Source organism: Cherax quadricarinatus, chromosome 51 (assembly GCF_038502225.1).
Source record: "Cherax quadricarinatus isolate ZL_2023a chromosome 51, ASM3850222v1, whole genome shotgun sequence".
Lineage (NCBI taxonomy): Eukaryota > Metazoa > Arthropoda > Malacostraca > Decapoda > Parastacidae > Cherax > Cherax quadricarinatus.
In genome coordinates, this window is record NC_091342.1 from 21,571,875 (window position 1) to 21,584,477 (window position 12,603).

The 12,603-nt window shown below is 38.1% G+C and overlaps 1 protein-coding gene across 4 annotated transcripts in view; it reads left to right on the top strand.

Annotated features, from left to right (window-relative positions):
* LOC128694634 (rho guanine nucleotide exchange factor 11) overlaps nt 1–12,603 on the top strand; it is a 542,499-nt gene that overhangs the window by 490,495 nt on the left and 39,401 nt on the right. For all 4 annotated transcript variants that reach the window (XM_070095945.1, XM_070095944.1, XM_070095946.1 and 1 more), the window contains one exon: nt 7,881–8,236. In XM_070095945.1, the coding sequence (XP_069952046.1) occupies nt 7,881–8,236 (356 nt within the window). The remainder of the gene's footprint in view (nt 1–7,880; nt 8,237–12,603) is intronic.

Below are 12,603 nucleotides of genomic sequence, written 5' to 3' on the forward strand. Positions count from 1 at the left end.
CTTGCTATAACTTCATTCCAATAGGGTCGGAGACCCTTGGAGCATGGGGCAAGTGTGCTCTAAAGTTCCTCAAAGAGCTGGGTGAAAAGCTCATCATAGAAACCAAGGACCACAGGGCGACCAGCTTCCTCTTTCAGAGACTCAGTGTTGCGATCCAGAGAGGAAATGCCTGCAGCATTCTGGGCACGCGGCCCACCGCAGGGGAGCTGGACGAAGTATTCGAGATATACCTCTGAGTTACCTATGTTGTTTTACTTTGTATCATATTTTTGTGTGTGTATATATATATATATATATATATATATATATATATATATATATATATATATATATATATATTATATATATACAGTGGACCCCCGCATAGCAAACTTAATCCGTGCAAGAGGGCTGGTCGTTATGCGAAATGTTCGCTATGCGAATTAATTTTCCCCATAAGAAATAATGGAAATAAAATTAATCCGTGCAAGACACCCAAAAGTATGAAAAAAAAATTTTTTTACCACAAAAAAAATGTTAATTTTAGTACACACAAACTGAAAAAGGCATGCACAATTACATGACACTTACTTTTATTGAAGATCTGGTGATGATTGATGGGATGGGAGGAGGGGAGAGAGAGTGTTAGTGTTTAGAAGGGGAATCCCCTTCCATTAGGACTTGAGGTAGCAAGTCCTTTTCTGGGGTTACTTCCCTTCTTCTTTTAATGCCACTAGGACCAGCTTCAGAGTCACTGGACTTCTTTCGCACAACATATCTGTCCATAGTGGCCTGTACCTCTCGTTCCTTTATGATTTGTCTAAAGTGGTTCACAACAGTGTCATTGTAACAGTCACCAGCACGGCTTGCAATAGCTGTGTGTGGGTGATTTTCATCAAAAAAGGTTTGCACTTCAAGCCATTTTGCACACATTTCCTTAATCTTTGAAGTAGGCAATTCCTTCAATTTCTCTCTCCCCTCCTTTGAACCAGTTTCCCCAGGTCTGGCCTCTTGCTCTTGAAGTTGATCTATCAGCTCATCAGTGGTTAGTTCTTCATTGTCCTCCTCCACCAACTCTTCCACATCCTCCCCACTAACCTCCAACCCCAAGGACTTCCCCAATTCCACAATTGATTCCTCAACTGGTATACTACTCCTCTCAGGGTTAGCCTCAAACCCTTCAAAATCCCTTTTGTCTACACATTCTGGCCACAGTTTCTTCCAAGCAGAGTTCAAGGTTCTCTTAGTCACTCCCTCCCAAGCCTTACCTATAAGGTTTACACAATTGAGGATATTAAAGTGATCCTTCCAAAACTCTTTTAGAGTCAATCGAGTGTCTGTGGTCACTTCAAAGCACTTTTGAAACAGAACTTTTGTGTACAGTTTCTTGAAGTTGGAAATGACCTGCTGGTCCATGGGCTGCAGGAGAGGAGTGGTATTAGGAGGCAAAAACTTCACCTTAATGAAGCTCATGTCCCCATAAAGTCGCTCTGCCACGTCTGTAGGATGACCAGGGGCATTGTCTAACACCAGGAGGCACTTAAGGTCTAATTTCTTTTCAGTTAGGTAATCTTTCACATTGGGGGCAAATGCATGGTGTAACCAGTTATAGAAAAATTCCCTAGTGACCCATGCCTTACTGTTTGCCGTCCACAGCACACACAAATTATCCTTGAGGACATTCTTTTGCCTGAACGCTCTGGGAGTTTCAGAGTGATACACTAATAAAGGCTTAACTTTGCAATCACCACTAGCATTGGCACACATCAACAAAGTAAGCCTGTCTTTCATCGGCTTATGTCCTGGGAGTGCCTTTTCCTCCTGAGTAATGTAGGTCCTGCTTGGCATTTTCTTCCAGAACAGGCCTGTTTCATCACAATTAAACACTTGTTCAGGTTCCAGTCCTTCAGTTTCTATGTACTCCTTGAATTCATGCACATATTTTTCAGCCGCTTTGTGGTCCGAACTGGCAGCCTCACCATGCCGTATCACACTATGGATGCCACTACGCTTCTTAAATCTCTCAAACCAACCTTTGCTGGCCTTAAATTCACTCACATCATCACTAGTTGCAGGCATTTTTTTAATTAAATCGTCATGCAACTTCCTAGCCTTTTCACATATGATCGCTTGAGAGACGCTATCTCCTGCTAGCTGTTTTTCATTTATCCACACCAATAAGAGTCTCTCAACATCTTCCATCACTTGCGATCTTTGTTTCGAAAACACAGTTAAACCTTTGGCAACAACAGCTTCCTTGATTGCCGTTTTCTTGCCCACAATAGAAGCGATGGTTGATTTTGGTTTCTTATACAACCTGACCAGGTCGGTGATACGTACTCCACTTTCATACTTATCAATGATCTCTTTCTTCATTTCAATGGGTATTCTTACCCTTTGAGGTGTAGGGTTGGCACTAGAAGCTTTCTTGGGGCCCATGGTCACTTATTTTCCACAAACAGCACCGAAAACACTGTAATAATACGAAATATTCCGAGTGTATGCTTGAATGTTACCGCGGAGGCTGGCTGGTAAACAATGGGACGGGCGGCACATGTGAGGCTGGCTGAGGGCGCACATTGGACGCGTCTCGGACGAAGGTCGCTGAGCGGGTTTTTGTCCACTATGCGGGGCAAAATTTTAGCGAACAAAGCGTTCGCTATGCGGATTGTTCGCTATGCAAGGCGTTCGCTATGCGGGGGTCCACTGTATATATATATATGTATATATATATATATATATATATATATATATACATATATATATATTTATAGATATATATATATATATGCATGCATGCATGCAATAAGATCACAGTAAACAGGTGATTTCAGAATATGCAAAACAACCACTCTGAAAGAATAGAGAAATTCCAAGCGCTTTCGTGACTACTCACATTATCAAGGAACTATGAAAGTAAAGCATCCAAGGAAGCTATATAAGGGGTCTGGCCAGCACCTCACTATCAGATCCCACAACGATTAAACACCTGACGTGCGCCGACCCAACTTGGATAGGTCCTTTGCACAACTCACCCACAAACTATTCTACCCAAGAAAATTTAAAAATTATTATTTGTCCAGTGTATTATTAAATTCTTCCCAAATTCTATTAATTATAAATGGATCTAATTTATATAAACCAAAGGAAATATTCATATTATTGTCAAAACTGCTTTTTATGAAACAAGATTCAATTATATTCCTGTCGACCATGGACTTGCTTGATACTACTTTCTCATCTTTTTGAAAATCAATTGGATGGTTAAAATCTCTTACATGAATAAATAGAGCATTGGAATCTTGTCCAGTTCTAATGCTATATTTATGTTGTTTTAATCTTGGTTCGAGATTTTTACCAGTTTGACTGTAATAAACTTTATCGCAAATTTTACAAGGAATCTTATAGACACATCCATCAGCATTTTGGGGGGAATTCTTTATCAAAAGTTTTTTTTACTGTATCAAGATTTTTGAATAGAACTTTAATATTAAAAGTCTTAAGAAGAGAAGGCATATCAACCAAGTTTTCATGGTAAGGGAGAACCAACATATTTTTAGTTGAATAAGGCTGGTTGTCCCTTTTTGAATTGTAAAAAGTATTTCTAGCAGCTTTAAAAGATTTATCAATTACATTTCTTGGGTATTTTAAATCATTACCTATTTCATAAATTTTGGATATTTCCTCATCTATGAACTCAGGACTACAAATTCGTAAAGCTCTCGAAAACATTGATGAGAAAACAGACAGTTTGACTCTATCTTGATGCGAGGAATAATAGTGGACATAGGAACAGTTATTTGTAGGTTTTCTGTAAATTTGGAATTTCTCTATTCTTTCAGAGTGGTTGTTTTACACACACACACACATATATATATATATATATATATATATATATATATATATATATATATATATATATATATATATATATATATATATATATATATATATATATATATATATATATATACATATATACATACATACATACATACATACACACACACACACACACACACACACACACACACACACACACACACACACACACACACACACACACACACACACACACACACACACACACAGTGGACCCCCGCATAACGATTACCTCCGAATGCTACCAATTATGTAAGTGTATTTATGTAAGTGCGTTTGTACCTGTATGTTTGGGGGTCTGAAATGGACTAATCTACTTCACAATATTCCTTATGGGAATAAATTCGGTCAGTACTGGCACCTGAACATACTTATGGAGTGAAAAAATATCGTTAACCGGGGTCCACTGTATATATATATATATATATATATAATCCATCCATCCATCCATCCATCTCCTAGGTAGTAGGTTGGTAAACAGCAACCGCCCAGGGAGGTACTACCGTCCTGCCAAGCGAGTGTACAACGAAAACCTGTAATTGTTTTACGTGATGGTAGGATTGCTGGTGTCTTTTGTCTGTCTCATAAACATGCAAGATTTCAGGTATGTCTTGCTACTTCTACTTGCACTTAGGTCACACTACACATACATGTTCAAGCATATATATACACACCCCTCTGGGTTTTCTGCTATTTTCTTTCTAGTTCTTGTTCTTGTTTATTTCCTCTTATCTCCATGGGGAAGTGGAACAGAATTCTTCCTCTGTAAGCCATGCGTGTCGTAAGAGGTGGCTGAAATGCCGGGAGCAAGGGGCTAGTAACCCCTTCTCCTGTATATATTACTAAATTTGAAAGGAGAAACTTTCGTTTTTCCTTTTGGGCCACCCCACCTCGGTGGGATACGGCCGGTGTGTTGAAAGAAAGAAGATATATATATAAACACACACACAATGTGTTGTTATGTGTATGTGTGTATATAAGAAAAAAGATAGTAACATAATGTAAGCTCATTCACAAAAGGACCTTACACTAGCTAGCTCCACCCTCAAAGCTCATTTTTGTTCTGAACATGTAAATGCACATCTCATCCTTTCCTCTCCTCCTCTCTATTAACAATGAAATAAAATGTGAAAAAATGGTTTATCATAAGTTTGGTATACTATGAAACATAATAAATTTTTTGTATATTGCTGTATTTTCTACTCCAGTTTTTATTATAAAAACTTAATTGTTTCTTTCAACTTTGATTTATGGGATATAACTCGGGGCACATTTTTTTTCTTTTGCAAACAAAAAAAAGGTCTATTTATGGCTGATAATATGTGGTAATGTGTGTCTTTTCTTGTTCCTAAGCTAACATGCATGAAACTGAGGTAACCTTTCTTTCTTTATTTTTTGGCATCTTGGCATGGATCAGCAGCATATTTCTTAACTAACAATCATTACTGGGACCAGTTTATTATTATGTGTGTACAGATCAATTTAAGTATTATAATGTTGTTGCCTATTTATTTTTTTCTGTTGTGATGTTTCATTCTCAACATTGATATTTCTGTGTGTGTGTGTGTGTGTGTGTGTGTGTGTGTGTGTGTGTGTGTGTGTGTGTGTGTGTGTGTGTGTGTGTGTGTGTGTGTGTGTGTGTGTGTGTCTGTGTCTTAGTGTGTGTGTGTGTACTCACCTAGTTGAGGTTACAGGGGTCGGGTCCAAGCTCCTGGCCCCGCCTCTTCACTGGTCGCTACTAGGTCACTCTCCCTGAACCATGAGCTTTATCATACCTCTCTGTATGTGTGTGTCTGTGTCTTAGTGTGTGTGTGTGTGTACTCACCTAGTTGTACTCACCTAGTTGAGGTTGCAGGGGTCGAGTCCAAGCTCCTGGCCCCGCCTCTTCACTGGTCGCTACTAGGTCACTCTCCCTGAACCATGAGCTTTATCATACCTGTTAGTTAGTTACCATTTTGTCCTAGGCACATGTCAATTAGACACTTGGCCTGTTGTATATAAGAGTGTGTGTGTGTGTGTGTGTGTGTGTGTGTGTGTGTGTGTGTGTGTGTGTGTGTGTGTGTGTGTGTGTGTTAGTTACCATTTTGTCCTAGGCACGTCAATTAGACGTGTGTGTGTGTGTGTGTCTTAGTGTTTGTGTGTCTTTGTGTGTGTGAGAGAGAGTGTGGGTGAGTGAGTGTGTGAGTGGGTGGGTGAGAGAGTGAGTGGGTGTGAGTGTTTGTGTTGTATGTGTATGTGTTTGTTTTTGTGTTTATAACAAAGTTTACCAAAGGATAAAACAAAATAGAATTACCATCTAGCACATTAAATGTGCCCCTTTCCCCAACTTCTTCATTTGAGAAGCTGAATTGTTATAGCAGAAAAGTTATAAGATATCTTAACACATTTTCTTCTAGTAGGTTTCACCTAGGCAGTATTCACGTTGTATCATTACATAATTGATTGCCATTTGAGCTGAACATATTCTTACAGTACACTAGATGTACTTTAATTATTTTTAATTTCTTATGTTTGGTCTTTTCCAATTGCTTTTCATATTATCAAGGCTACATTACCTATTAGATAAATATTAATTTTGTTCACTAATTATTTGTTTCATTTTCCATAAACAAGAATAGAATACAGAAGTACTGAAGGAATTTAGTAATAAAGTAAAAATAAAAATGAATCTTGCACAAAAGAATAGTGACTAAGGTGTTAAGAAAATTTTTATTGTTTTTATTTAAAAGTGTAGGAAGACGTACTTTATATACAATAAAGAGGATATGACAAAACTATATCTAAAAACTCCTAGAATGTACATGTGGAAGGGCTTTGGAATTTATTGGATTTTAAAAGCCTTTTAATATTGCCCAGTGAACAAAATGGATATACTGTATATGCATAAGTCTGATATAAAAAAAATGGATGAAGGAAATATCTATAAAATAAAAAAATATTCAAGAAGATGCAACTACGGAAAGTTGGTGTGGATGAAAAAAGTTTGAATTATCTGTAGTTGTATTTCTATAGTTTCAATCTAATTTGGGTTCTGTCCTTTTTCATATAGACTTTTCAACTAATATATACAACTAATCTGTCTTGATTAGTTATTAAGTGGACTTGATTCCTGGAGATGGGAAGTACAGTGCCAGCACTCTGAAGGAGGGGTGTTAGTGTTGCAGTTTTATAACTGTAGTGTAAGCATGCCTCTGGCAAGACAGTGATGGAGTGAATGATAAAAGTTTTTTCTTTTTTGGGCCACCCTACCTTGGTGGGAAACAGCCAATGTGTTAAAAAAAAAAATTAATCTATCAATATGTCAGCAATTGTTCACCAAAAAAACATAGTGGGATGAGGGTATTAAGAGGAGCATTGTTAATTCTTAGCGTGACAAGTCTATGATAAAACATAGAAGACTTGTGAATGCTTTCCATTAGACCAAGTTCATTAATGTATAGTTTTTATTTTTATTATAAACATAATACAGGTGTATGGAAAGCAGAATTTTTGGTAATTTGAAAAAAAAAATATGTTTGAATCAGTGTTAGTATTTTCTGTTTCAAAGCATCACGAAATAAATAATACTGTATACTGACGTTAATTGAATGAGAACATGAAAGACAATTAGTTTAGATATGCATTCTAACCATAGTACAGTAACTGGAAATAATACAACTTAGTTCATTTGTTAATTTATGACTAAGGCATTTAGAAAGGACAGTGTAGACCTTCAGCCAAATCAAGAGCAAATAAAAAAATGGAATTTTAATCAGTAATATTAGTATATTTTCTTAAGCATTCGATATGTTTAAATACATTCTTAATTGATAATATTAGTTTATGAAGCTTACATTGATACATGTGATTTCTTGGAGAATTTGCATTTCTTAAAAACAAAAAAAAATATTAACAATACATATCGTCAATTTCTTCAGCATTTGATATAAAGATTAATAAGCAACTCTACAACATGGTAGGTATTTTGTGCTTGTATACTGTATAATAGGTCACTGATGGTCTTTGCATTTATATTGCAGAGCATCTACGGCGAAAAGACTTAAAAATTCGCCAGGCATTGGAGGAAAAGCAACATATTATTGCTGACATCCTAAACATTCCGCACGAGCACTTTGAGAATGTCGTTGACATGGCAGGAGAACCAGCAGTAGGCAACAAAGAGCCCAGAGAGTTGGTCTTAGCTGCTATGTTTCAAGCCAAATGTTTGCAGGAGACGCTTAATGAGGCCCTAAACATTAGTGAAGGAGATATTGTGGCTGCAAGAGCTAACAATGATAGTGCTAACAAGGCTACCAGTTTACCCTTGTATCAAGCACCAATGACTAAACTTTTAACCATTTCTACATCATTGTCTCAACAACTTTCTTCTTTACTGGTAAGTGATACCACCAGAAATTTAAAGAAATATTCATATAATTTACTATATGTAATTACTAAAGAAGAAGACAGAATTACTAGAGTAGTTCCTTAAATTATTTCTTAAAAACAAAAGCTTAATTTTACACAAGTTGCACACAATTTCTTTTGAAGGTTAGTTTCAGTTGTTCGTTATGTATACTCTTTTTTTTCAGCATGTCAGCCATCTCCCACTGAAGCAGGGTGACCCAAAAAAAAAAAAAAAAAAAAAAAAGAAGGAAACACTTTCACCATTATTCATACATAATCACTGTTTTTGCAGAGGCACTCAGATACAACAGTTCAAACATCAACATCCCAAACCCCTCCTTTAAAATGCAGGCATTGTACTTCCCACCTCCAGGACTCAAGTCCAGCTAACCAATTTCTCTGAACCCTTTCACAAAATATTACTCTGTTCACACTCCAACAGCTCATAAAGTCCCAGAAACTATTTGTTTCCATTCACTCGTATCTAACACGCTCACACATGCCCGCTATATGTCCAAGCACCTTCCACACAAAATCTCTTTTACCCCCTCCCTCCATCCTTTCCTAGAACAACCTCTATCCCTCCTCCCCTCCACTAGAGATTTATACACCCTCCAAGTCATTTTATTTTGCTCCATCCTCTCTAAATGACCAAACCACCTCAACAACCCCCTCCTCAGCTCTCTGAGTGATACTTTTAGCAACTCCACACCTCCTCCTAATTTCTGCATAATATTTTTAGCAACTCCACACCTCCTCCTAATTTCTGCATAATATATACACCACACATTGCCCTGAAACATGACATATCCACTGCCTCCAGGTTCCTCCTAACTGCAGCATTTACAACCCATGTTTCGTACCCATATAAGAGTGTTGGTACCACTGTACTCTCATACATTCCCTTCTTTGCCTCTGTGGATAATGTTCTTTGTCTCCACAGATTCCTCAGTGCACTACCTGCCTTTTTTCCTTCATCATTTCTATGGTTTACCTTGTCCTTCATAAACCCATCCACTGACAGGTCTACTCCCAAATATCTAAACACATTTACTTCTTCCATACTCCCTCCCTTCAATGTGATATCCAGTTTTTCTTTACCTAACTCGTTTGATACCCTTATCACTCCATTGTTATCTTTGTTCATTTTCAACTTTCTTCCTTTACACACCTTCTCAAGCTTGTCCACTAACCATTGCAACTTCTGTTCAGAATCTCCCAAGAGCACAGTATCATCAGCCAATAGTAACTATGTCAACTCCCATTTTGTATTTGTATTTGATTTGAGGGGTTTGGGATATTTGCTCTTTGGATTGACATTTGAACTGTTATGTCTGCACACTTCTGCAAAGACAGTGATTATGTGTGAATGATAGTGAAAGTGTATATTTTTTTGGGTCGCCCTGCCTTGGTGGGAGACAGCCAGCATATTAAAAAAAAAAAAAAATACAACATTTAAAGCACTTTACTATTATTATTATTATTATTATTATTATTATTATTATTATTATTATTATTGCCATTGACATAATTTGTTCACCAAGTTTAATAATTTCTAACTTGGCATTTGAAGTAAGAGGCTTATGACTCCTCTTTTTATAACAATTACCCTTAGATACCATCGTAAATGATGAAAGAGAGAGATCCGGAGAATGTAAACAAACTGATTGGTGATGGATGGTCAGATGAATGAGTATTGATACCTGTCCACTTGCAGTTCATGTACATTCATTTTGCATTATGCATGCGTTTGTGAAACTTTTTCCCCACAATACAAACACCTTACATTGTCTACAAGTTTTCTTCACATTGGTGCAGTAGAATAAATAACAGCAACACTCCCATTCTCGTGCAACACACCATTTTTAGAGCGAATGATGCTATGAGGGATGGCATATGAAATCCATCAAAGATGGATTAATGAAAATGCTTATAGTAATGTAATATACAACATTTAAAATGCCCCAGTGATTATTTTTATTATTACTGCGTCTTCAACACTGGCAAGACACTTTTAGTGATATTAATGCATAACCGCATGCCAGCACAGTGTGTAAGTTTATTTAGGTATAGGTACACATAAGAAAGGTAAAGAGAGTGGTGAGAGAGTGCAAGAGGAGAGCAGATGATAGAGTGGGAGAGGCACTGTCAAGAAATTTTAATGAAAATAAGAAAAATTTTTGGAGTGAGTTAAACAAGTTAAGAAAGCCTAGGGAAAGTATGGATTTGTCAGTTAAAAACAGAGTAGGGGAGTTAGTAGATGGGGAGAGGGAGGTATTAGGTAGATGGCGAGAATATTTTGAGGAACTTTTAAATGTTAAGGAAGAAAGAGAGGCAGTAATTTCATGCACTGGTCAGGGAGGTATACCATCTTTTAGGAGTGAAGAAGAGCAGAATGTAAGTGTGGGGGAGGTACGTGAGGCATTACGTAGAATGAAAGGGGGTAAAGCAGCTGGAACTGATGGGATCATGACAGAAATGTTAAAAGCAGGGGGGGATATAGTGTTGGAGTGGTTGGTACTTTTGTTTAATAAATGTATGAAAGAGGGGAAGGTACCTAGGGATTGGTGGAGAGCATGTATAGTCCCTTTATATAAAGGGAAAGGGGACAAAAGAGACTGTAAAAATTATAGAGGAATAAGTTTACCGAGTATACCAGGAAAAGTGTATGGTAGGGTTATAATTGAAAGAATTAGAGGTAAGACAGAATGTAGGATTGCAGATGAGCAAGGAGGTTTCAGAGTGGGTAGGGGATGTGTAGATCAAGTGTTTACATTGAAGCATATATTTATTATTTATTATCACACTGGCCGATTCCCACCAAGGCAGGGTGGCCCGAAAAAGAAAAACTTTCACCATCATTCACTCCATCACTGTCTTGCCAGAAGGGTGCTTTACACTACAGTTTTTAAACTGCAACATTAACACCCCTCCTTCAGAGTGCAGGCACTGTACTTCCCATCTCCAGGACTCAAGTCCGGCCTGCCGGTTTCCCTGAATCCCTTCATAAATGTTACTTTGCTCACACTCCAACAGCACGTCAAGTATTAAAAACCATTTGTCTCCATTCACTCCTATCAAACACGCTCACGCATGCCTGCTGGAAGTCCAAGCCCCTCGCACACAAAACCTCCTTTACCCCCTCCCTCCAACCCTTCCTAGGCCGACCCCTACCCCGCCTTCCTTCCACTACAGACTGATACACTCTTGAAGTTATTCTGTTTCGCTCCATTCTCTCTACATGTCCGAACCACCTCAACAACCCTTCCTCAGCCCTCTGGACAACAGTTTTGGTAATCCCGCACCTCCTCCTAACTTCCAAACTACGAATTCTCTGCATTATATTCACACCACACATTGCCCTCAGACATGACATCTCCACTGCCTCCAGCCTTCTCCTCGCTGCAACATTCATCACCCATGCTTCACACCCATATAAGAGCGTTGGTAAAACTATACTCTCATACATTCCCCTCTTTGCCTCCAAGGACAAAGTTCTCTGTCTCCACAGACTCCTAAGTGCACCACTCACTCTTTTTCCCTCATCAATTCTATGATTCACCTCATCTTTCATAGACCCATCCGCTGACACGTCCACTCCCAAATATCTGAATACGTTCACCTCCTCCATACTCTCTCCCTCCAATCTGATATTCAATCTTTCATCACCTAATCTTTTTGTTATCCTCATAACCTTACTCTTTCCTGTATTCACCTTTAATTTTCTTCTTTTGCACACCCTACCAAATTCATCCACCAATCTCTGCAGCTTCTCTTCAGAATCTCCCAAGAGCACAGTGTCATCAGCAAAGAGCAGCTGTGACAACTCCCACCCTGTGTGTGATTCTTTATCTTTTAACTCCACGCCTCTTGCCAAGACCCTCGCATTTACTTCTCTTACAACCCCATCTATAAATATATTAAACAACCACGGTGACATCACACATCCTTGTCTAAGGCCTACTTTTACTGGGAAAAAATTTCCCTCTTTTCTACATACTCTAACTTGAGCCTCACTATCCTCGTAAAAACTCTTCACTGCTTTCAGTAACCTACCTCCTACACCATACACTTGCAACATCTGCCACATTGCCCCCCTATCCACCCTGTCATACGCCTTTTCCAAATCCATAAATGCCACAAAGACCTCTTTAGCCTTATCTAAATACTGTTCACTTATATGTTTCACTGTAAACACCTGGTCCACACACCCCCTACCTTTCCTAAAGCCTCCTTGTTCATCTGCTATCCTATTCTCCGTCTTACTCTTAATTCTTTCAATTATAACTCTACCATACACTTTACCAGGTACACTCAACAGACTTATCCCCCTATAATTTTTGCACTCTCTTTTAT